General features: G+C 42.6%; 1 protein-coding gene across 1 annotated transcript in view; it reads right to left on the bottom strand.

Moving 5' to 3' along the window:
- The window catches only part of LOC121523757 (glutamate receptor ionotropic, kainate 5-like), a 141,509-nt gene that overhangs the window by 8,798 nt on the left and 105,640 nt on the right, over positions 1–27,071 (bottom strand). The window contains exons 13-17 of the mRNA XM_041808776.1: positions 20,854–20,963; positions 20,274–20,447; positions 13,773–13,938; positions 11,720–11,945; positions 2,165–2,293 (exon numbers count right to left, since the gene is read on the bottom strand). Coding sequence (XP_041664710.1) covers positions 2,165–2,293; positions 11,720–11,945; positions 13,773–13,938; positions 20,274–20,447; positions 20,854–20,963 — 805 coding nt within the window. The remainder of the gene's footprint in view (positions 1–2,164; positions 2,294–11,719; positions 11,946–13,772; positions 13,939–20,273; positions 20,448–20,853; positions 20,964–27,071) is intronic.

Here is a 27,071-nt window from a genome sequence, read left to right as displayed (position 1 = left end):
CACGGGTCAATACTGGAAACACTGGAGGAGAGAGTCCAAGGTGTGATCGATGCAGACGCAGACAAAAGACGGGCTGATGGAGGAATAGAGCTGTAGGGATGGAGGTTTGAAATCATAACAGGTGAAATATGAGAGACAGAATGAAGAACGACTCGTTAGATTCATTATTAAAGCTCTGGAAGCTCTTATGGTCTGTCAGAGTTACGCTTCTGGTGAGTCTGAATAAAATCTCTGACAGAGAAAATGTTGAAATCTGGCAGAAACATTCCACTTTTCTGCAAGCTTCATCATCAAACTGAGCTTTTTATTTCCTATCGCTGTTCCCAATTAGTCGATGCAAATGAGAGTCAGTATAATTTTTAATTCATAATTCATATTTTATTGAACAAACCTCCCAATAATGACTATTTTTCAAATATAAAAAAAATCAAAATGCAATGTTCCACATTATTATGCTCAACAGACTTTTAAAACATTTTATAGGTTATAGAGAACTGAAAATGTTCATTTGTTGAATTTGCAGCATTAGGAGGTCATATTTACTGAAATCAAAGCTATTTCAATCAAAAACACCCCACCGGGAGGAAGTAATCGCCGAATGCCATGGTGGGAGGGGGGCTTCAAAACACCATGGAGGTAGAGACACGGTAAAGCCTAGAGTAGAAGCCATAGGAGAAAACGCACAGCCAATGGTAGTGGAGGCCGCCTGGTGATGTCAGAATATGCAAATTAGATGAGTGAATTTACTCCCATCACAAAGTTTGGGTCATACTGAAGATTTTTCTCATTGACAGTATGCTTTTATCTCTAACCTCTCTCAAGCTACAGCCTTTTCAAATCTTGACATCAGAATTGAATATTTTCTTGAAAAAAACTCTGGCACCCAAAGGGTTAAGCTGTGATAGTCACCTCCACCAAGGAGGTTATGTGATCAGCAGGTTAGTTTGTTAGTTTGTTTGTTAGCAACATAGCTCAAAAAGTTATGGGTATATTTTAAAGAAATGTTGCCATTTTATGCCTGTTTTGCCCCTTTTCACCCATTTTTATGCCACATTTTTGCTGCTTTTTGACCATTTTTCCAGCTTTAACTTATTTTTATAGCCACTTTTGCCCATTTTTTCACCACGTAGATTTTGGCTCATGCAAAACTATTTTTCACCAGTTTGGCTCTTTGGTTGAGCAGGGTTGAGTAACACTGCTCCAAAGGTTCTCAACAGGGTTAAAGGTCAGGGGAGGATGGGGGCCACACCATGAGTTTCTCTCCTTTTATGCCCATAGCAGCCAATGACACAGAGAGATTCTTTGCAGCATGAGATGGTTCATTGTCATGCATGAAGATCATTTTGCTACAGAAGGCACGGTTCTTCTTTTTGTACCATGGAAGAAAGTGGTCAGTCAGAAACTCTAGATACTTTGCCGAGGTCATTTTCACACCTTCAGGGACCCTAAAGGGGCCTACCAGCTCTCTCCTCATGATTCCGGCCCAAAACATGACTCCGCCCCCTCCTCGCATGCATCGCAGCCTTGTTGGGACAGAGAGGCATCTCTCTTCTCAACCCATCTGGGTTGCATGGCACTCATCAGTCAGCAAGACTGTTTGAAAATGAGTCTTCATGCATTTCTGGGCCCACTGCATCCATCTCTGCTTGTGAGCATTGGTTAGGGGGGGCTGAATAGTAGGTTTATACACGACTGCAAGCCACTGGAGGATCCTACACCTTGAGGTTGGTGGGACTCCAGAGGCACTAGCAGCTTCAAAAGCCTGTTTGCTGCTTTGTAATGGCATTTTAGCATCTGCTCTCTTAATCCTGAGGAATGTTGAACGTCCTTCCTAAGTAGTTTTCCTTTAATTGGGCTCACCTGGCAAACTAATGATCACAGGTGTCTGAGATTGATTTCAGTGATCCAAAGAGCCCTGAGACACACCATCCATGAGTTTACCTGAAAAACAAAAAGTTTTCTGCACAACTTTAAAATGAGTGGATGGAGTCTGAACGTGGGTGAGATGTTAGTGAATGATGCAGGAAAGACGACAGAGGTTGGATTTGACCCTGGACCTCCACTAGGCCACCTAGAGCCCCGTAATAAAATCTCTGCTGTGTGCTTTCTTGGTATGTAGACATTATAGGACTGACATGAAGGCCAGATCTGTACATCAACCCACCTTTGGCTCGGTGGTCCTCCTCTTTGGGACACTGCCCCCCCTCCCACCAGCGTCTCTTCAGGATCTCCAGCCTGTTGTTCTCCTGCAGCTGTAAGATCCCCAGAGTGATCTCGTCTCTGAACGGAGAGCCTGAGGAGGAAACACAGACGCTGAGTCACTCAGACTGAGGACGTTTAAAGAACTGAAACAAACACGAGTGAATTAAAAATGCTCGTCTGGTTCTCAACCTCACTGACGGTTAATGGCTGACTCAGAAGGATCAGCTGATTATGCCTTTATTATGATGATTATTTCAGATGAACTTTAACGGATAAGCTTCCTCTTTTGTGCTGAATAAAGTCTGTGGGAAAAAGCAGAAAGAAAAGATGGAGAGAAGCTGGCTCAGAGTGAGGCGGTGAAGGTCGGAGTGTTGGTGACAGCCGTGATCGGAGGTGTTATCTCTGGCTTTTCTGTCTGCCCCTCTGTACACTCATGCAGGCTGAACTTAAATCTTAAGGAGGCTGTGAGGGACGCTGTTGAGGATCCAGTACTCAGGCATGGCTGCCTTCACATGCCAGAATCCACCTCTTCATGCAGACTTGGACTCAGTGCTTGAGTTCTGCATGCTTAAGAGTCTCGTAACTCTGATGTGAAACCTAAAAATTGCCTTTTATTGCCTGTCTTCATCCATTTTTACCCCTTTTCTGCCTTTCTGGACCCATTCTACCCCTTTTTTTGCCTGTCTTGCCCCATTTTACCCCTTTTCTTGCCTGTCTTGACCCGTTGTTGTGCCTTTTTGCCTGTCTTGACCCGTTTTTTCCCCTTTTCTTGCCTTCCTTGGCCCATTTTGCCCCCTTTTTGATCTTTCTAGGCCCTTGCTTTCCCCATTTTGCGTCTTTTCTACCTTTCTTGGCCCATTATCTCCCTTTTCTTGCCTGTCTTAACCCATTTTTGTGCCTTCTTGCCTTTTGGCCCATTATCTCCTTTTTGCCTTTTTGGTCCATCTTTCTGCTTTCTTGCCTTTCTTGACCCCTTTTCCCCCTTTGTTGCCTTTCTTGACCCCTTTTTTAAACCTTCTTTGGCCCATTTATGCCCCTTTTTGACCTTTCTCGGCCCTTTCTTGCCCCATTTTTTTATCCCTTTCCTTGCCTTTCTTGGCCCATTTTACCCCTTTTCTTGCCTGTCTTAACCCATTTTTGTGCCTTTTTGCCTGTCTTGACCCGTTTTTGCCCCTTTTTTGCCTTCCTTGGCCAATTTTTCCCCCTTCTTGCCTGCCTTGGTCCGTTTTTGCCTCTTTTCTACCTTTCTTGGCCGATTATCACCTCTTTTTGCTTTTCTTGGAACATTTTTTCCCCTTTCTTGTCTTTCTTGACCCATTTTTGCCTTTCTGGACCCATTTTTTGCCCAGACTTGGACTTGGTGCTTCAGTTCTGCACTCTTTTAGCTCTGAGGTCAGGTGGACTTGTACCTCTGATGTGAAACCTAAAAGTGGTGCTATTGCATCAGTGAGTTTAGAAAGTTTACCTGAAGAAGTTTCTAATTATACTTGATCTAAACTTCTCGCACCAGCTCTTCACCTCCATGTTTCTGCAGGAGAATAAAGCAAAGTGAAATCCACAGCTCACCTCCGATTGTCAAACATGTTGAGCTGGAATAACACACACACAGCTTGTTCTCTGCTGCTTGCTGGGTTTTCTATCGACTTCTCCTTCCAGGGAGCATATGTGCCGGTAAACGGAGAAATACTGAGAGTCTAGGAAGAGAGCGAGCAGCAGGTGCATCTTTTATTCAAATCAAACGTGCCTGCTGTTGTTTTGAATCTTGCTTTACACCTGAGGTCTTTGTTCAACTATATTCAAAACATACACACACGTCTGTGAATGGATGTGGTGAGTTTGGCTCGGAGTCATGAAATCTGAGTTTATTTTGGGGCAGAATTACGTCAGCCGGCAACGCGAGCTTCTAAAAACAAACCTTTAAAGGACTTAATGCTGATGTGTGCTGGGATACCTTCATTTTCAAAGATAACAGGAAGAGAGGAGAAATGTCCAAACAACATAACAACATAGCGGCGTAATAACAGGGCTGCCGGGGGTCAGAAGTCCCGCCCTCCTCTGCTGAAACGTCTCACGTTAATAGATAGTACTGTAGGCCATTATAACTGCAGTACACACGTACAAGTACAAAAACATGGACGGCTGCCCTCACCGGTGTAGACGGCACAGAAAGAGACAGAAATAAAGAAAAAGGCGTGGTTATCACCCCCCATGGTTTCATATACCGCCACTATGCAGATGATACTCAGCTCTTCCCTCCAGATGACTGAACTGTCCTGTCACTGGGCGTGACGCTCAGGTTGGGACAAGGCCCTCCCATAGCTGGGATATCATATCAATTCATGTGTGTTGGATTAGCATTGATGCTAGCGTCCTAGCGCTAACACCTCATTCTGGAGCTGAAAAGCGTGTCGAGCTATTACTAGGGTCTGATCTTCAGATTACTTAGAACTTACTCTAACCAGTTTTCATCGATGTCTCTGCCCATTTTTCTAAAACTTTTGCACTTTAATCCCATTCAAGCAAATCAAGAACAACTTTTCAACATTTTACTATCCATTTTTTCCACTGTTTTGCATTTCTTGGCCTATTTTTGCCCGTATAAAGCCATCTTTGCCTTTTTAAAAAAATTGCTTTCACCATTTCTGCCCCTTTGTTGCCTGTCTTGACCCATTTTTCCCCTTTTCTTGCCTGTCTTAAGCAGTTTTTTCCTGTTTTTGCCTTTCTTAACCCATTTTCACCCCTTACTTGCCTTACTTGGCCCCTTTTTGCCTGTCTTGACCCATTTTTTCCCCTTTTCTTGCCTTCCTTGTCCCATTTTTGCCCCTTTTGACTGTTCTGGGGCCTTTCTTGCCCCATTTTTGCCTCTTTTCTACATTTCTTGGCCCATTATCTCCTTTTTTGCCTTTCTTGGTCCATTTCTTCTCCTTTATTGCCTTACTTAACCCATTTCTGCCTCTTTTCTACCTTCCTTGGCCCTTTCTTGCTTCATTTTTGCCTTTCTTGACCCATTTTCCCCCTTTTTTTGCCTTTCTTGACCCTTTTTGCAACTTTTGGCCCATTTTTGCCCCTTTCTTGCCTTTTTTGGCTCATTTTTGCCTTTCTTGCCTGCCTTGGCCCATTTTTGCCATTTTTGCCCCATTGTTGCCCCTTTTTGCTTTTCTGTAACCAGTGATGGCAGATGAGGCTTTCTTGAAGCACTGAAGCTTTCTGTTGAACTGGTTCATTTGGACGAAGCTTTGTGTGAAGCGTCATTTGCTCTGCTAAGCCATCTAGTGAATAATAAAAGTAAAACAGGCAGAGAGATTATAATGGCACCGTATCTTTGGTGTGTGGAGCTTTGGATTGAATAAATGAATGTTTCTGAAGCTAAAACATACTTTATGAATTCATTAATATGGCGTCTGTCTGTAATATAAAGGTGGGGTCATTAGGGAGAGTGGAAACAAGCTGGGTACAGGGTTGTGACGTGGAGGTGCTTGTATATTTTGAATCGCCTGCCACCCCGTGAACCAGCTCCTGAATCAGTCACATGGTACGGCCGGCTCATGAGGCTTTGAACATCCCCAACAACGCCGTCAACACAAGCCTCGATACCCGCTTCACAAAAATCTTACTGGACCGCTCGACATGGAAGGACCCATCACTACTTTTAACCCATGTCTGCCATTTTTTAACGGCTTTTCACCATTTTCCCACTTATTTTGACTCTTTTTTGCACATCTTGACACAGTTTTTCCATTTTTAACAGCTTTTCACCATATTTGCCCTTTCTTGTTCCCCACAGACATCATCTGCAAAGAACTTTCACAACAATTCACTCTGTACATGCAATAAGTTGAAATACTTGCAGTTTGATATATCTAAAAACGTTCATCCTAGTTGTCATGGCGATTGCTTGCATGCTGTAAGTTACACCATCTTCTACTGTGATTGAAGTACATCACCACACAGATGTCACTCATACGGGTTCATGCACAAAGAAAATCAGTTTATGCTTTATTGATCTATTACTGTGTTGGTTATGATGTATAATAATTTATTACCTGCTGCTGAAAAACGCTTCAAATGAGGAACTCAACAAACGCATATCAGCAATCACAGTATGGGGAAAACGTCACAGTAACATTACTTTCCAAAATGAATCCACCCAGAAAATCTCAGTGTGGTTCTTTGGTCTTCTACTAGTGGAGAAATGTGGTCCAGCTCTGATCACTCTGCTGCTAAAGCTGCGTCTGTGAAGGGGTCATCAAGTACATTTGCACAGGGGTCAGATTTAGTCTCAGCAGAAACTCTGGGGGCCGGACTTTCAAATACACAAAAATTAAATACATATTTTGGTCTGGTTAACATATTATCATATTTACTTTCAAAACACAGGACATTTTGAGTCATTACCAGTGAGATCTATCCCTATTACCCATCATGCAGCAGGCCTGTATACAAAACTGGCTTGGCCCCTGAAAATCAAAGACAATGGGCCCTCCACAATTGTGATTAGACATGAGTATTTACTCATTTTAACCCCTTTTTGCCTCTTTAACCCAATTTAAGCCATTCTTTAAACCACTTTTTCTACATGTTTTCACCCTTTTTGCCACTTTTCTTCAACGTTTGCCTCCTTTTAACCCCCCTTTGCAACTTTCCTGCCAATCATTTCCCTTGTGTGCCACTCTTGAACACCTTTGCACTAATTTGCCAGGCTATTTATGTGGCCATTTTTTGCCACTTTAACCAATTTTTAAAACTTTTTGCCCTTTTTGCTTCCTTAAACCAATTTTTGCCGTTGTTTAACCCATTTAAACCACTTTTCCCACATATTTTATCCTCTTTGTGCCACTCTTTTATCAATTTTTGCCATTTTTTTTCTATTTTTGCCTATTTTTAATCCATTTTTAATTACTTTTGTGAACTATTTTTGCCAATTGCAACCAATTAATGATACTATTTGCCCCTTTTTTCCTCTTTAACCAATTTTTTTGTCACATTTTAACCCCTTTTCACCACTTTATCTGGTCATTTTTGCAGCGCTTCTGCCAGCCTTAACTCTTTTTTAAATATCTAGAAATTATGACAGTAATTAATTGTTTGTGGGACAGCTGCAGACATTTAAATCCAAAGGATACTCTTAAAACCACAACATCTTCTTTTTCTCCTTTTCTAAATTTAATGATTTAATTTTGATGGCCGGACAGAAAGTGTTGGGGGGCCTGATGTGGCCCCCAGGCCACCATTTGATGATCAGCGGTCTATGCTAATGTCTTCACTGGCTGCCATTGTTGACAGGATTGCAGCCGCTATAACTAAACCAGGATGAAGCTACCGCCTCTTCCTCCTCATTGGTCCTGACATTCTCTGACTGGGAGCGTTTCAGCTTGAAGCTTTGTAACGTGGATCTGCCTCTTAGCAGATCTGGACTCTGGACAATCCACCCACTTCACAAGGTTTTGTTTTTTCATATGAACTTGAAGTTAAAAAGGACCACAGAGACGATGGGCTCTGAAGTCCAGATGGAGATGAGACGACATTTCATGATAGAAAACACAAGTTTGATATCCCATCAGCCACCATCAGGAAGTAAAGAAACATGAGGTCTAGTCCAGCTTTAGTCCAGGACTACCAGGATTCAGCCTGAGCCTTGAATATATTTTATCAGAGCCAGTCGCTACATTTTTGTCCACTGCAGCTGTAAATTATGAAGCTTTTCCCCGTCCTCTGCTCCATTCATCTTCTTTCTTATTCCATTAAAAAAAGACGATGACTTTCAGCGAGTGACGGACAGCGAGGAGATAAGTCAGTGACAAAGTGATGACACTTTTACTCCTTAGATCCTCCATATTTTACAGATACAGGATGATTTATCCGTCACCTTCTGACTACCTTTTCTTTGAGCTCCAATAAAAATTCATCATGCCCTTTTTTTTGGAAACTTTTCCTTGGAAGTCAAACAGCTCATCTGGAAAGTTTCCAGGTGGATGATCCTCTTCAGGTTATGTTTCCGAGCAGGGATGCTGGAGCTCTTTCATCCTCAGGAGCCGAGACTCATGAGGTTTGGGATGTTTTTCTTTCCTCCTGAATTCTTTACGGTGTTTCTTTCTTTGCTCTTTGATTTTATATTCTATAAGTTGAGTTTGAAATAATGTTTACAGCCATTTACATACTCTGGATTAACTCTCTGGAAAGATGGAGTTGGTTTCTTTCTGTTTGATTCTTTTTTGGGGTCTGATCGTACAGAAAACTACAACTAAATGTAGATCATGAAAAAACACAAACAGACATTTTCAGTAACCATGACAAAACTCAGTGTTTCCAAAAAGATAAAATTCCCCTCCAAATCTCATAAACCCACATTTTATTCACAATAGAACATAAACAACATTGACCATTTAACCCTTTCATGAAAATATTAGCACATTCTGAATTTGATGGCAGCAACACATCTCAAAAAAGTAGGGACAGGGTCATGTTTACCATCGTGCAGCATCATGTCTTCTTCTTTACACCAGTCTGTAAACGTCCGAGAAGGGAAGAGAACAGCTGATGGAGTTTAGGGAGAGGAATGTTGTCCCATTAAGAAGGGAGTTTACCAGGGACTTCTCTGTCAGTATAAATGGTTTGCTGCTTCTTTCTTAACCAAAGGAAGGTGAGCTGAGCGCTAAAGGTCACAGTGGTGAGTAAAAAAATCTGTGATAGTGGTAAAGTGAAGAACTCTTCTACGGCATCCAGTGGCTTCAACATGGAAGCAGCTGCACGTGTACAGAGAGTGTCTCACTGGTGTAAAACTATGAAAACTGTAGCCTGTATGTTTCATTTTCCACATCATTGTTGCTGCAAGAATACAGCTAAGCTACGGCATGCCAAAAGACAGAAAAGGGTTTCACCTGAAGTGCCAACCACGCTAAATGTGATTAAAAAATCCATTCAACATTGATAGAAGACGATCAGGATTAATGTGTTAACACTGACAACCTTCAGCCTGATTTATGCTTCTGCGTCGTGTTGTACGCCGTCAACACAATGCCGTCGTCGACCATTTGAGGTTCTGCGCGAGGGAACGTGTCGCTCTGCAATTCACCGCCATGCCTCTAGGGGGTGTGGCTGTGGGTGTGTGTGGTTTCAGAGGGGTCGCATCGTGTTCCTGGAAATTTCTCGCCAGGAGTTATTTGCCATTTGGCAGTCCTTTTAGTGCTTCCAGGAGGAGTTGTAAAGGTGGTGGAACACTCGCACCGCTCCACAAAAACTTTAAAATGGCGGTGCTGCGGGAAGAAAGAAAAGAAAAAGCAACCACCGGAAATGACGTTTTGAGCGGACCATTCACAGCCCTTGTGGTCCGAGCCGCCGCGACATGTACTTAGGATTTTTTGGAGATGCGTGTCAGGCTACAGCGTAGGGGTCCGCGTCGACACAGAGGGCTATGCTTAGCTACGCCATCGACGTAACGACGAAGCATAAATCAGGCTTTACTTTTTACACTCCCACAGTTTTAAACAAACCTAACTCTGTGAATGAAGCAATGAAGGACTGGAAGGAAAAACACAGCTACTGTAGAACATTTACTTGTATGGAGCAGGAGGAGGTGGTCGCTGGTTTAGATTTCAAAATAAAAGCCTTCTCAAATATGTCATATTCATCAAGCAACTGCCTAACTTTAAAATAAAACAATTAAGAAAAGAACTGCCCAACTTTACACTGAAATATTTAAGAAAACCCCCTGTTACCACAGACTCATTCCACCTTAAAATGATAGTTGGAAACCCTACAATATATCTGGGGCAGTAGCAAGGGAATCTGCCTAAATTTAAATTGAAATATTTAAGAAACCTCCTGTTACCACACACTCATTCCACCTTAGAGTGATAGTTGGAGACCCCACAAGCCATCTGGCGCAGTCACAAGGCAATTTGATTTAAGATTTCAAAAGAAAAGCCTTCTCAAATACTCTATATTTATTAAGCAACTGCCTAACTTAAAATTGAAATAATAGAGAAAAAAACTGCCCAACTTTAAATTGAAAAAATGAAGAAACCTCCTGTTTCCACACACTCATTCCACCTTAGAGTGATACTGGGCAACACCACAGTATATCTGGCGCAGGAACAAGGCAATCAAAACAAAGGAAACTTACAAAGCATGTACACAGTTAACGTCCAGTTAATGTTGCAGCCAGCTCCACTGTTCTCCAGTTAAAGGGTTTGCAGCAGGTGAGCTGGCTGCCTTTATTATCTCTGAGGCTCCAGCCATGCAGGAGCACAGAGACAGGTAGACGAGAGTCAGGAAAGGAGGGGAGATTTTCCACAACTACAGACGTCTCTACACATGTAGATCAAGCTGACTTAACCTGGTTATATCAATAATCGGAACGTCAGTGTCAAGTTTACAACTTTTTGGGTCATGCAGAGGTGGAACAGTTTTTCTGATCACTGGAAAGTTTGAGTGTAACATCCCTAAAAGCACTTGCAGCGCAGTTAATGCCACCTCAGCAGATGGTCATTTCTTCACTCTGTGCAGCTGTTCAAACTGGAGGTTTTATATACAGCTGATTTGCATATAAAGGGGGGAGCTCTTCAGTTCAGTTTGGGGAGAATTAACCCTTTAATTCTTTTACATAGGTTTTGTTTGTGCACACTCTTTTAGCAGATCGGGCCCACATCGTCTCTACTGGTTAGAAAAAGAAAAACATGAACCTTGTCAAAACATAGAGGCAGCTGTGGATTCTCATATTTTTACTTCCTGTTTGATGCTAATCACTCCCTGTCAGCATGAGGGACGGCGTGGAGCGGGGGGAACTTTGGTGGTTCTGTTAATTTTATTTTAATGACTTAACAGGCAGCTTGACTGACAGGCCGGTTCCCCCAAACTCTACTTGTTTCCCAGACTCCGTCCTCCCGCTGTTCCCTCTCCTCTCTCCACATCTGTTCCTCCCTCCTCCATTAGCCATGCTAATGTATGCGCTAACACTTATCACCAGAAACAAGTCTGAGGTGGATGATGAGGATGGGCCGGATACCGGCGAGAGCAGGCCGGCGCCAAATTGGACTCAGGGTGGATTTAATTTACCAGGAGGAGCAGCTGCACAAAGAATCTGCCCCGGTTAACTGCTGGAACAGATCCGGCACACGAGGAGCTGAGTGGACCGTCATACAGCCTGGACGTATCACAGATTATATGGGATATGACAGCAGATTAACAGAAATAAAGCAGAGAGAATACACTTTACTTATGCTCTTCATTAAACCTGCAATCTGATTGGTTCTAAAAAAAGTCTGCCAAATTAAAAAAATGAAATATTCCGCTATCATATTAGCATAATATGGGGCACGCTCAACATTAATATGACTAAAAATCAAATCTAATTTCCTACAAAGGGGGGGAAGTCGAGCTCGCTCTGGGTTTGTTGTTCTCAGCTCTGTGTTTACGCTGCCATGATGGTGCTTCCTTCAGCTAGTTTGTGCCTGTCTTTGTCATTTGGAGCGGTTGGACATGTAAACAGGTGATATGTTTAGGTGACAGCCAGACTCACCCAGAGGCATGCCGATGCCGTAGCCTTTGGTGTCCAGCAGCCCTCCGATCTGCGTCAGGTTACAGTTGAGACTGCGGTAGTACTCGTTCATGGTGCTCTCCATCAGAAAGGCGTACTTGGAGTTTAGGACTCTGGCGATGCCCTCCTCGGTGCTCTTCACGAACACGCTGGGCTGCTTGGAGTACATGTAGTTCCACATCCGCTGGTACGTCTGGTACCGCGAGTTCTGGAGGTGGAAAAGGACAGTGTGATTAAGGTCAAAGTCATTGCTGGGGTCAAATGCATGTTCCTGCTTTTCCAGTATTCCAACTTTTGTTAAAGTCCTGGCATGGCTGTACAAAGTCAAAAACAAAGTGGCCCAATAGTTAAGCCATGCTGACCAAGGACTAATATAACAATAGTACATTTTTTGAAATAATAAAGGAAATGTGCATTTTGTTGCTTAAAAAGTGATTTATTAATTTCTGGATCGTGTTTAACAGGCTTTTATGCCTCCACCACACATCCCATTGTGGCTTTGCCTCAGAAAGCTTTTCCTCATTCTCTTATTGCCAGTCTTACAAGGGCATGTTTAAAATTTGGCTTTTTTCTTCTGCTTTTTTGTGTTGTTCCAATGCACATGAATGAAATAAACATATTTACATAATTACATAATTACATTAAAAACACATAATAATTACATTAATTAAAAACATAATTACAACATGTTCTGGGAGAAATGATGTATTTTATGGAAAAATTCCAGGGGTGCGGATACTAACCTCATAGCACGCATTAAAATTTCCAAAGAGTGCTCCCCTTAGAGCAGGGGTCATTAACTACATTTGTACAAGGGCCAGCTTCTTCCAATACAGGCACGTTGGGGGCCAAACTTTCAAATAAACTAGAAACATTTTTAGAATGGTCTAATTAGCATATTTTGGTTTACATATTTAATTTTCTTTCAAATCTGCATAATTTTCAGGCTTTAATAGTGAGATTAGTCCCTATATCGCAGCCAGCCACAAGGGGGCGATTGATATATTTTAGCTGAAAATTCTGTGGTTGTCTGTCGCAGGGTTTGACTCTTAGAAGTGATAAAACCCAAGCAGGAAAATTTGCACTCACAGAATGCCTGGAATCAAAAACTGCCCCAGAAACTGCAGTTTTTCCATGAGAATGGACTTATGTGTGTTTAACGTGCATCAGATTTGCTGGTAATGGCTCACAGGTGGATTGCTGAGAAATGGATGAAACATAAAGTAATTCCTGATAAGATTTTTTAATCTCAGTAATTTTTTGGAGTTGTTTAAATAGCTGTAGGGAGTTATTTAAAAAAAAAAAACAACAACTCCAGAACATATGTTTGTCCTCTGCACATGTCCTGAATTTGATAATGGGGGCCAGATAGGAAGACGTGGGGGGCCTGATGTGGCCCCTGAGCCGCCAGTTGATGATCAATGCCTTAGAGGCTACTTTCAATAACAGATGTGACATTTGGTCCACCTGCTTGCACCTGCACCCAAAAGCCAACAGGAAGTTAGCCATTTTCATTAGATTTTCAAAATAGTGCCACTTTTTTTGCAATTTATGTGAAGGCTTTGTCCTGAAAGTTTCATTCTGCAAACTATGTGAATGATTAACACTATCCCTAGCACAAATGTAGGTCATATTTTTGCAGAGGTTATTATTCGATTATACTTCAATGCAACCACATTAACACGACTTGCTTGAAGAGTCTCAACATTTGTGAGCTTGTTTGATATGTTAAGAAAGGCTCTAACTGTTTAACTCAGGTCTAATCTTCATAGAAAGTCAGTGAGGTTTTGAGAGTATAGGGTGGAATTACTGCTGTAATTCTGAAGAAAATATTCAGTTTTTGGTATTTTTGATATTGATCCAGTGTTTTTTACATAGGTAGGTAGTGTGGCTCTGTGCTAGAGCAGAGAGACAGATGTTTGGTATAAAAATGACTGTTTTCTGGTACAATTCTCTGTTCTGATGCAGTGCATCATCAAGAAACTAAAAACCTGGGGTAAAAAAGAGAACTATCTCTATTTGGGACAAGTCTCACCATGAAGAAGGTCATGGTGGATCCTCCATGGATGGTCCCGTACTGGATGTTGGTCTGGTCCGCCAGATCGTCTGGGGACTCGATGGGGACCTCCATCCTCTGCACGGTCAGGAAGGCCGCCAGGTTGGCTGTGTAGGACGAGATGATGATGAGGGTGAAGGCCCACCTGAGAGAGAGAGAGAGAACAGCTTTAACCTTTATTTACCCCTCAGACGTCACTCCCTCCTCTCTCGTTACGAGCTGTGAGCGGGAGGCAGGAGGGAGGCAGGAGGGAGACAGATGGAGCGCTCTGCAGGAAACGTCAAGATTTTTAGGTAAAAATCATCAACCTAAACATGAACTCTGTCTGCAGCGGAGAGAGCGGGACGCCTCCGCCGCAGAGGAAATGAGACGGGAGTGATGAGTGAGGGAATTAAGAGGAGAGGGAGGCACGCGGAGGGGGGAGAGGAGGAGGAAGGAATTCCACTCAGAATAAATCCAGTTTGGACTCTGGTCAGTTTCCCATTATCCTCTGAAAAATCCTGATTCAGGTTTGAAGGAGGCTGCACATCTGGTCTGTGATGCTGTTCATTTGCATGCGGTAGGTTTCCCTGACTAAGGGTTTATGTAGTCAAATCTGACTCATCTCCTAGACCTGGAGTAAAAATTTCTTCTGCAATAGGCCATAATCCATCCCTTTTCCCACCCACTATCCTGAGACCTGAGCTTTGGTTTGGACTTGATCCACTTTTTGGGGGTAAATGTGACCAGATGGATATTAAACTTTAGTCTTATCTTTAAACAGGAAACAGTTTTCACAAGAAAAAATGTCTGTACAGTATACACTATATTGCCAAAAGTATTCACTCACCCATCCAAATAACTGAAATCAGGTGTTCCAATCACTTCCATGTCCACAGGTGTATAAAATCAAGCACCTAGGCATGCAGACTGTTTCTACAAACATTTGTGAAAGAATGGATCGCTCTCAGGAGCTCAGTGAATTCCAGCGTGGTACTGTGATAGGATGCCACCTGTGCAACAAGTTCAGTGGTGAAATTTCCTCACTCCTAAATATTCCACAGTCAACTGTCAGTGGTATTATAACAAAGTGAAAGCCATCGGGAACGACAGCAACTCAGCCACCAAGTGGTAGGCCACGTAAAATGACAGAGCGGGGTCAGCGGATGCTGAGGCGCATAGTGTGCAGAGGTTGCCAACTTTCTGTAGAGTCAATGGCTACAGACGTTCAAACTTCATGTGGCCTTTAGATTAGCTCAAGAACAGTGGTAGAGAGCTTCATGAATGGGTTTCCATGGCCGAGCAGCTGCATCCAAGCCATGTAAAGCACACCGCCACTGGACTCTAGAGCAGTGGAGACGCCTTCTCTGGAGTGACGAATCGCGCTTCTCCATGTGGCAATCTGATGGAAAAGTCTGGGTTTGGTGATTGTCAGGAGAACGGTACTTTTCTGACTGCATTGTGCCAAGTGTAAAGTTTGGTGGAGGGGGGATTATGGTGTGGTCTTGTTTTTCAGGAGCTGGGCTTGGCCCTTTAGTTCCAGTGAAGCGAACTCAATTCCATGCTCCCAACTTTGTGGGAACAGTTTGGGGATGGCCCATTCCTGTTCCAACATGACTGTGCTCCAGTGCACAAAGCAAGGTCCATAAAGACATGGATGAGAGAGTTTGGTGTGGATGAACTTTACTGGCCTGCAAAGAGTCCTGACCTCAACCTGATAGAACACCTTTGGGATGAATTAGAGCGGAGACTGAGAACCAGGCCTTCTCGTCCAACATCAGTGTGTGACCTCACAAATGTGCTTCTGGAAGAATGGTCAAAAATTCCCATAAACACACTCCTAAACCTTGTGGAAAGCCTTCCCAGAAGAGTGAAGCTGTTATAGCTGCAAAGGGTGGACCGACGTCATATTAAACCCTATGGATTAAGAATGGGATGTCACTGAAGTTCATATGAGAGTCAAGGCAGGTGAGCAAATACTTTTGGCAATATAATGTATACCTATACATTAATAGTATATATTTAGCCAAAGAGCACTACAAACTTCAGTGAAGTTCAGTCATAGAAAGACATCCTTAAATATTAGTCATGATTTTTCATTACAGTGTTATTTTGAGATTAAGATAACTATAATAGACTTCATAACAAACTGATCAGATACGGTCATGCCTTTTACACTTCAATGATCCTAATCTTCTTTGATGAGATCCATACTTTTATTTTTTGTTGGACTGAGAGAGAAGGTAAGAACTGAACTCATGTCACTGTTTGATATTTGCTGAAAAAACAAACATTTCTGCTCCAAACCACACTTTTCATTCTTCAGCACAGACACTGACACTGGATCACTATTTTAACCATCCAGACTTATTAAAAAGTCTGGGAGAGTTTACTTCAGCTGCTTAGAGTGAGGCTGAGGAGGAACTGTCGCTGCAGCTGTCATAGAAAAAGGCTGCTGATGAACATTTTCCCTCTTTTTGGCTGAAATTACGCAGCCTGATCGAAATTTTCTCTGATAACAAAAGCCTGAGCAGACCGGCACGCCGGCCACCCTTGAAACTGTGTTTGCAGTCAGAACGGCGGCCATCATGAGTTTTCATCAGCTTGGCGAGGGTGTCAGAGAAAAGATGCTGATGTACCCTCCAGTCCCTCCAGTCTCACTCCACCATCTGTCTGACAGCAGCTACTGGGAACCAGAGAGGGAGGGAGGGGGAGAGAGAGCCGGGGATGAGAGAGGACGAGAGGAGGAGGCAGAGGAGCGGAAAGAAAACCAGGAATGAAACTGACATCATCGGTTTCACCTGAGAGCCAGTTCACCATCTGTTCATGTTCACCTAACGTACCTGAGGAGGAGGAGGAGGATATACACCGTCACGTTCTTTAATACTGAGTAAGAACAACGGAACATCTTTACTGCAGAGAAATATGCCCTGATTACAAAATAAAATATCCTGATTTACCTAAATATGTTAAATCACTAAAGAGATTCTTGATTTTACAGTTTGAACAGGACGAGCCAATGAGAAGACACCATGAAAAGTCTGCTGCAGGAAGCTGCCGTTCTGTTGCTGTATCATTCATGTTTATGCTGCTGAGCCTGATTTAAGTTTGCTTTAAAGCCCTGACTGACCCTACAAAGATGTCTACACATGCAAACCTCAAAATCTGGCGTGAGATTAACAGCTGTAGATGGTGATGCAGGTAGTAAAACTACCTGTTGGCATCTGAGAATATCAGACGTGCATTTCCTCGTCCACATCTTACTTAAATGCCAAACAGGTGGAAAAAGTTCCCCGTTCTCTGCCTCTGCTGATTCAGCAGACATTCTCTCCATCTCCTTGGATGTCTCCTCTTTTTCAGTTTACAACAACTGCAGTTTAATCAACTGATGATTAATATTTATCAGCTGCTCTGACATAATATGATCAGTTTCAGGTGTGATGGTTTTCTGTGTACAAACAGGCAGGAAAGGTGGCAGCGGGATGAGGAACGGGCATCAAAACCATCTTGCTTAGTTGTGTTAAGGCAAAGTATCGCAGAGCAATGCAGACACGTTCATGCACAAGTTTACTTTGAATTATTCTCTGCAGCTGAACTACCAATCTTCACCTGTAGTCAGACTCTTTAACACCATCATTACCTGATGTTTTTACAACTGACATCTAACCCTGGGGGGTCGGGATATGCCTTCCACAAAACAATGTTTTTAAAGTGTTTTAAATGTGTGTATTCACCCACTGTTGTAGAAATATATGAATAAAAATGTGTCTGTTTTGAATAAAAATCATAGTGATTTGGTGAAGTTTATGCTGAAATCAAAGTAATGTTTAAAATAACCAGTAAAAAGTAATCCTGGACTCAGGCCGTCTCACAGATTTGTCTGGAAAAAGCTGAGATTGTTGTGTGTAAAGGTGGAGCTGTCCATGGTGCTGAATGACATCTGTCACTTATGAAGGCGGGAGAGAAGGCCGTTAACAGCTCATTCCACTCTCTCCTGGATATTTGGAGTTTGTGGTTTATTGATGATATTAATGCATGCGTGTTTCATCAGTAGCATTGGTGCTAGCATACTGGCTAACAGAAGTGTGTCAAACCTTTATTAGGTTCTCACGTTCAAATATTTATTAGAGCCACTTTTTAAAAACACGTTTCCTGCCCAATTGTGCCTCTATTACCTGTCAGTTTTCATCAATTTTCTTCAATTTGTGCCCATTTTAACCTCTTTTTTTCCCCTTTTTTGATACTTTAAAAGAATTTTGCAACATTTTAACTGTTTTTAATCACTTTTCCCACTTTAAACCCATTTCGTTCATTTTTTAAATCTCATTTCACCACCTTTTCTGCCCATATCTCCCACTTTTAAACCATTTCCCACACCTTTACTTCCCATTTTTGTCACTTCTTAACCGATTCTTGCCGCTTTCTGCCTATTAGTGCCCCCTTCGTCCAATTATTGCCCATATTAACCCCTCTTAACCACTTTTTACACCCATTTAAACCACATTTCACCATTTGTTTTGCCCATTTTTACCATTAAACCCATTTATGCTTATTTTTCTGCCTCAGTTCAACCATTTCTGCCAGTTTGAACCGATTTTTCCCAATTTTAAATCCCCTTTCACCGCCTTTCCCACCCATTTTTTCCACTTTAAAGCAACTCCTTCCACTTTTCAATCCCAATATTGCCCCTGTTAACCCCTTTTACAACTTTTAAAGGCCACTTGGGCCACTGTTAAAACCTGCTAGTTCTAGTTAAAGAGCTGACCACCTAAGTGTCTCAAATTAAAGATCCGGTGACAATTGAAGCAAGTTTGAGGATGTAACCCATTTTGGCTACTTTTTGCCTATATTTTTGCCACTTTTAGTCCATTTTGGTTTCTTTTAAAATCCCATTTCAACACCTTTTCCTCTAATTTTGCCATTTTTAAATGATAATTGCCTTTTTGTAATTTTTATCACATTTTAACTTTCTTTTTCAGAAAAGAGATTTACATTTCTTACGGTGGATTTATACTAAAGCACAAATGAGTAGAAAAAGGTACTCTTTGCTTTGATAAGAGCGGTTATTATTCAGGCTAAATATAAAACACAGCTTCTCTTTACCATGGACCATGGTTTTGTTGACTTCCATGGACCCCCAGTTTAGCTGGGCCCCAGAAAGCTCCACATGATGGGCGGCCTTGTCTGCACATGACTATGTATGAATGTTCACAGCTGTTCAACCACCCTCAGGTACAGAGGGGAAAAGTCTGAGAATCCTGCTTTAACTTAACATACATGTAGTTATTGTACAACATGTAGATATACACTGCAACACATCCTTCAGCCAAAACTTTGTTGATTTATTGAGGTTAAAACATGACTGATCAGTGAGTAGATTTATGTTTAGGTAGTAGGAACATATTTCCTGTTTTCAGGTTAGAAGGATTGCACACTTGCAAAGAACCCTGCATGCCACCATTTAATGAGGAGCTGAGTATGAAATACATGTTCTGACGCTAAAGCTCCACTGATGCTTGAATCGATACCCCCAGTCCTGACCTCTGGAAGTGTGGCCCCACTAGACATTTCTAAGCCAGAGACACAGCGCTCAGTGCTGTCCACCTCTGCTGCTTATTTTAAATCTTTACATTCAGTTTGTTTATTTTCAACAAACCTGTTATCCATGTGGTTTATTTACCAAAGATTAATGCAACATTTTTGTTTCATGGATGAATTTTACACACTGAGGTAAAAGGATGGCTTTCCTTCTTTCTGTCCCAAATACAAAGTTCCTCACAGTTAAGGTCTTTGCACAGCAGACACATTTTAATGAAGTAATTGTTTGCACTAGGGATGCCACATCTTTCCAGACCAAGTCCGGGAACATCTAAGTACTTACTAAGACTGAGTACCAGCTTTCACACCAGCAAGGCCAGCTCAGATTTATGACTTTTATTTTCTTAAACCACAGCTGGACTTTGCAAAGTTTCATGTCTGATAAGCACACACTGGACCAATCAGAACGCTCATTGACAGACAGGTTTTGTGTCAGATAAGTCCTCCTCTGTGGGATTTTGCCTCCTTTAATCATTGCATCTAAGTGAGTCTAGTCTTTAGTTTGATATTATGTGGCCTAGTTAAAGAGTGCAGACAGCCGAACACATGCCCAACAATATGAATGAACCAAATGTGCACAGCTGGAGCCGTTTACAGCCAAAGGAGATTTCACTCAAAAAATTCAACAACAAAGTCTCTGCTCATCTCAGACATATGACTAATCACCGCTGGACCAATCAGCTGACCAGTCCTGGAAGTCAGACCTGGACAATCTCATCACTCCTGATGTAGGCAGATAGATCAGTGAAGATCCCGCTCCTCCTCATTGGTTATTTTGTCCTGTTTATTAGCTTTGGACACCTTCATCCACAGCTTTGAGGAGCCGTACCGCCCCTACATACCTGCAGACATTTCTGACCCATAAACATGAGCAGAGTTGGAGGTGTTGGTGTGAAATCCTACCAGACTCCGCTGACACAGCGAGTGGACAGAGCGCGGGGCATGATCTCTGATCCCTGCTGCATGAAGCCGCCCACCGGGAACCACAGACTGTTCCCCAGTGTGTACTGGTTCTCCAGGACGTCCCGCCGCTCCCGCAGGCACGGGTGAGGGTTGTACCACTCGTATGGGCTGAGTCTAAAGGAGCACAGATAAATGAAGCATGGACAGTTGAGCTTATTCAGTCATTCCCAACAGCATCAAACAGAACAGAGAAGGCTGAATGGTTATTATGAGGCGTTCAGCTCTACAGTAATGTGAGTTTATGTAATTTAGTCAAAGGGCAGAAAAACTAAGAAGATATAAGAGTCTGTTCCACCTCTGTGACACCGCTAAAAGGAGAGATAAATATGTTCAAGCTTTTTACAAATTAGACAACAGAAGAAGTGAGTTTAGACCTTCAGGCTGATTCATCTCTCTGTGTGAGTAAATGATGAAACCAAAGGCCCACACAGACAAACTCAGCTCATATTTAAAGCTATTAACGGCACACTCGTTTACACTAACTCTCTGTGACACGTAGACATGGAGGCAGGTGTGTTACCTGGCGGCGAGGAAGAGGACACAGCTGACAGCGAGGTACGCCAACAGCATGAAGAGCCAGACAGCCGGAGAGAACGGATCCAGGAAGGAGAAGTAACCCGGCTTACGACCCTGAAACACAAAAACGCCCACAGATAAGAACGCTGTTCCTTCTCTTAACTTCAACCGGAGCACAAGGTGTAAATCTGCCTTGAGCTGCATGTACGCCACTCCAAGATCTTTTCAAACTCAAATTAATAAAATATGTCTATAGAAGACACCCCAGTGTCCAAAACTATTTTTCTTTCTGGTCTCGCCACGCCTTAATCAGTCACGTTTCATGTGGTATTCCTTCTTTTCTTCTAATCTCGTCTCATTTGTTATGATGCCCACATTCCTGTCACGTTGTCAGACGCTCCCATGTGTCCTCCTGGATGGAAACATATCAAAATACCACAAAAACACTTTCATTTCTATCTGACTGGTTGAATAAACGCGGCCTTGGTTGGTACATTTTGTTCCATTCTGTGTCTCCATCCTCAGTGCTCACAAACACAGAAATGTTTTCTCCACTTTGTTGTGGGAGAAAATTGACTTTCCTGCACAGATCCTTAAACCTCCCCAGTTTTCGGCACTCTAAGGATGGACTGTGATTGTGAAGTGGCCCTTTGAGCTCTCAACATCAGTATCGACCCCAGAAATCAGCTACTCCCTTCAGTCTGGAGGAGACAAGATGTCTGCTGGATAGGACATCCCTCTTAAAGTTTAATGTCCGAATCTTCAGGTAAGAACACCTGAGCCGACCGTCTTCTTTCAAGCTTCCCTCTTTTGTCATTGTTGAGTGACATCAGGAAGAGAAGTCTGACTGCAGCCTGGTGGCTCATAATACTGAAAACTTCACTGTCACTGTGTAAGAGTGATTGCTCTATAACCCCAAATGCAAAAAAGTTGTGTTGCTGTAAATGTAAACAGAATGCAATGATTTCTAAATCACATAAAAACACTTTTTGTTTACAACAGAAAACAAACAACAAATCAGATGTTGTAACTGAGACATATTACCATTTCAGGAAAAATATTAGCTCATTTTGAATTTGATGGCAGCAACACATCTCAAAAAAGTAGGGACAGGGCAACAAAAGGCTGGAAAAGTAAGTGGTACTGATGAAAAACAGCTGGAGGAGCATTTTCCAACTAATGAGGCGAGCTGCCAACATGTCAGTGACATGACTGGGTATAAAAGGAACATTTTGGAGAATTTAAGATGGGCAGAGGTTCACCAATCTGTGGAACAATTTCAGAAAAATATTCCTCAATGTAAAGACTTTGAATCTCCCACCATCTACAGTCCATAATATCATCAAAAGATTCAAAGAATCCCTGTGAGCAAGGGACAAGGCTGAAGGGGCCTTCAGGGGCCACTGCATCAAAAACAGGCATGATTCTGTACTGAAATCACTGCATGGGCTCAGGAACACTTCCAGAAATCATTGTTGGCCGTGCCATCCACACATGACAGTTAAAGCTGGATCATGGAGAGAAGAAGCCATATGTGAACAGGATCCAGAAACACGGCCATCTTCTCTGGGACAAAGCTAATTTAAAATGGACTGAGGAAACCTGGAAAACTGTTCTGTGGTCAGATGAAAGCACAGACGCCGTGTCCAGTGGATTAAAGAGGAGAGGGAGCATCCAGCTTGTTCTCCTGGCTCAGTTCTAAAGCCTGCATCTCTGAGGGTATGGGGTTGCATAGGCTAGCCACTCACTACAGGATTTTAAGCCCAATTTGGGGCAAGATTTGCCTTCCCTGATGATCGTGGGGGCGTATCCCGAGAGGAGCCTCGTCGCAAACGACTGTTTGCCTGAATAATCCTCATGTGTGTGGTGTCAACATGATTGTTTTACTGCTCCAAATCATGTCATAGCCTCCAAAATCCTGAATCATAAACACGAATCAAACACGTTTGATATTTACGATTCTAGGTCGTAGTGCCTCTGACGAAGTACCCACAACAACCAATGAGAGCGAGGTTGCTGGCAGGTCGTCAGGTGTGTGGTCTCCAGTGATCTGACAGTCTGGCTCAGTTGTCTAGTGTGTGAGGATTAAAGATGAAAAATCTTTGGAAATTGTCCTCATATCTGTGGTCTCCCGCCATTTTAAAATCGTTTCAGATTTAAAAATCGTGCAGGCCTTCGCTCTAACATCTGGAAAGGAACTATCAAGGCTGAAAAGTAGAGAGAGGTTTCAGAGCAACATATGCTCCCATCCAGACAACGTCTCTGTCAGGGAAGGCTCAACTATTTCAGCAAGACAATGCTAAACCACATACCACATCCATCACAACAGCATGGCTTCACTGGAGAAGAGTCCAGGACCTGAACTGGTCTGCCTGCAGTCCAGACATTTTACCAACAGGAAACATTTGGAGCATGCCCAAGACTGTTGAGCAGATAGACAAGAATGGGACAACATTCCTCTCCCAAATCACCATCAACTGGTCTCCTCACTTCCCCATCATTTACAGACTGGTGTTAAAAGAAGAGGGGTTGCTGCACGATGGTAATCATGGTCCTGTCCCTACTTTTTTGAGACGTGTTGCTGCCATCAAATTCAAGTTGAGCTAGTATTTTTCATAAAATGTTAACATCTGATACGTTGTTTATGTTCTGTTGTGAACAAAAAGGGTTTATTAGATTTGAGAATCATTGACTTCTGTTTTTATTTACATTTTACATGGTGTCCCAACTTTTACAGAACTGGGGTTGTAACGTAAAGTTGTTTGTGGCTTTTCCATCAAATTCATGCTTATTTTGTTTACCTTCACATTTTTTCTAAACTTTATCTAAAGCTGCTGGACGAACAACATTCACCAAGTTAGCAGAGAGGGTGAAACTGAAGAGATGTTACCAGTATGAAGCCTACCCTTGGCCTCTACACCAATGAAATGTGCCTGATGCTCCTAATCAGGCAGTAATAGACCCAGAGCAGATCAGGAATCAATGACAACAGAGTGACATTCATCAAGTCAGATCAAGCATAGAGGAGGAGCAGAGGGAGCAGTAATGCATAGCAAAGCAAGAGCAGCTTAAATATGGCGCATGAGTGCAACAACAGCGTGCTTGGACCGAATCAGCTGGCCATCAGCTGATGAGGGTTGCGTGAGATCAGCTGGTCTCAAATATATGGCAGCGTTTGACTCCATGAACTGACTCTCGAATTGTTGACATTTCCTTAAGAAGCCTCGCTTTCGGAGCTATGATTCTGAACTTTACATAGCTGTGTCCTGCTTGTGTCGATTTAGAAATAATCTCCCACATCAGAGCTCCAGATCCCTGACTTGAAGCAGACAAAGATCCAGTCTAACACCAGAGGAAGTTCTTTGGATTCCCTCTGGCAGTAGAGTGGAGGTAATGACCACCTGTCCATCACAGCCGCCAACGTCTCCATCTTTAAAACACAACCTGCACTTTCTGACTGACGGACGTACATTTAGACAAAAGCAGCACTCTGTGTGTGTTTTTCTTTTCTCCTCTCCAGTTTGTCTTGTTTTCTCTAAACCTGCAATTCAAATCAAACCACAGAAACAAGCTGAAGTGGCAGATTGCAGCTGAAAGTGTTAATGACAGTCAGAGGATGAAAACTGATGAAGAGCTCACAGATTGGACTAAATGACAGCGTTTGACTGAAGCTGTAACGGAGGCCCTTAGCCCCATTTCTGCTTTTTGTTCATTCTGGCTCCTCTTAAAAGCTGGCTGAGGGCTAAAACCTGCTAGATCCTGTTTTTTATCACAGACTCAGACTGAATATTCCTCCTGGAAACACATCAAACTAAGAGGATAAAAACAGGTACATCCAGTAAATCCTCATCTTTATTCAGTTTCTGATATTTCTCAGTGTTTTAAACCAAACCAGCACCAGTTTTTCACTGTGGGGTTAAAAATACTTTCAAGAAATATTTTTATTAAGAAATTCAACCAAAGAACTTTGTGTAGTTACTTTCAGTTTGTTTGCTTGTAGTTCTGGAGCAAGTAAGAGTCATCAAATCCTGCTGCAGCTCTTCATAGCATTCAGCCTCATTGGTTCATTTCCATCATGATCACTAGAGTGTTTTAAAGCTCTGTTTTAAAAGTATACGGGGCATGGCAGTTCTCAGTAGGTCGATGAGGACCCAAAGTGGGTTGTGGAGCCCTTTACAGTGGGTAACAGGCATGTGTGCAGGAAAAAATGGCACCAAAAAATGAGCTAAAACTCCTTTAAAATGTGCCTGTTCTCCTCTGCCTGTCTGTCTTGTTAATGTTTGAACTACTTCAGGAACAACTTGGAATGTTTTTCTTTGAATAAACTTAAAAAGTTGAAAAATATCCAAAATGCGGGTCCTGATTGATGCACAGTAAACTGGGGCGTCTCCATCTACATTTGCAAAATTTATGGTGCACCTTCCAGGTGCAAACACATCCAGGTGCAAACACATTCAGGTGCAAACACATCAAGGTGCAAACACATCTAGGTGCAAACACATCCAGGTGCAAACACATCCAGGTGCAGACACATCCAGGTGCAAACACATTCAGGTGCAAACACATCAAGGTGCAAACACATCTAGGTGCAAACACATCCAGGTGCAAACACATCCAGGAGCAAACACATCCAGGTGCAAACGCATCAAGGTGCAAACACATCCAGGTGCAAACGCATCAAGGTGCAAACACATTCAGGTGCAAACACACCAAGGTGCAAACACATTCAGGTGCAAACACATCTAGGTGCAAACACATTCAGGTGCAAACACATTCAGGTGCAAACACATTCAGGTGCAAACACATCTAGGTGCAAACACATTCAGGTGCAAACACATCTAAGTGCAAACACATTCAGGTGCAAACACATCTAGGTGCAAACACATTCAGGTGCAAACACATCCAGGTGCAAACACATTCAGGTGCAAACACATTCAGGTGCAAACACATCAAGGTGCAAACACATTCAGGTGCAAACACATCTAGGTGCAAACACATTCAGGTGCAAACACATCCAGGTGCAAACACATCAAGGTGCAAACACATTCAGGTGCAAACAAATCAAGGTGCAAACACATCCAGGTGCAAACACATCCAGGTGCAAACACATCCAGGTGCAAACACATCTAGGTGCAAACACATTCAGGTGCAAACACATCTAGGTGCAAACACATTCAGGTGCAAACACATCCAGGTGCAAACACATCTAGGTGCAAACACATTCAGGTGCAAACACATCCAGGTGCAAACACATCCAGGTGCAAACACATCCAGGTGCAAACACATTCAGGTGCAAACACATTCAGGTGCAAAGAGGCTGCATTGAGCAGCTTGTTTATATGTCGACGGGTTTTAGGAGTAAAATGAATTAAACCAATCGAAGCGTCAGCTCTCATTCCTTGTAAGACCTGAGCCCTTGTCATCTGAGATTTTGGTGTTTTAGATTTAAATTTATTATACACTTTAGATGGAGAACTGGTTGACTTGTTGATTTGGATCTGGAGTTATTTTTCTTTGATAAAACCAGTAATTAGGGTTTTTTCCAGGTAAGTCAAATTAATCAGTACTGGTGATTCTGGCCTTGTATTGACTCACTAACAGACCGATACCAGGTTTCTAGCATTGCATGTCACGACTGCCAGCTGCATACGACAACTGTTCTGAACTTTCACACAACAGCAGCTAATGACAAACAGTTTGGTAAAAGAGCTGCAATAAGAAAGTCTCCTTTAAGTCAGAAATAAGCATAAGCTGTTTATAGATCTACACCTGTTTTAGTTTATTTAAACCCAAGTTCTTCTGTGCAGGACCTTCACACATCTTTGGTACAACAATAATGATGATGTCACTTCCTGTGGCCCTTGCTGGTGATGTCAGAGGTGCTTGTTCCTGCTGTAATAACTCTCTGAGCCTGTGAAGGAGCAAACAGCAGTGATAATATATTGAGCACTAATGAATTGGGAGCAGCCGGCGACATAAATCCAGAGAGCCGATCACCAGAGGGCAGAGACGCTGATCAAAATGCCGCCGCCGCCTCACTAATGTGTGTGCACGAGTCAACAGCCCGGGCAATTAAACAGATTAGCATCTTTAAGGGTGTTCGCCAGCCGTTTGGACCGATGCTGAGTCTGTGTGTTTAACTATAAAACTCTCCACCTCCAGACATGATCGTATCTTTTATTTAGTCACCCTGTCACTGACAGATCCATGTGGTGTGTTAGT

This window comes from Cheilinus undulatus, linkage group 16, assembly GCF_018320785.1.
Source record: "Cheilinus undulatus linkage group 16, ASM1832078v1, whole genome shotgun sequence".
Taxonomy (NCBI): domain Eukaryota; kingdom Metazoa; phylum Chordata; class Actinopteri; order Labriformes; family Labridae; genus Cheilinus; species Cheilinus undulatus.
The sequence above is the reverse complement of the archived record's forward strand: the minus strand, read 5'-3'. Positions and strand labels throughout refer to the sequence as shown.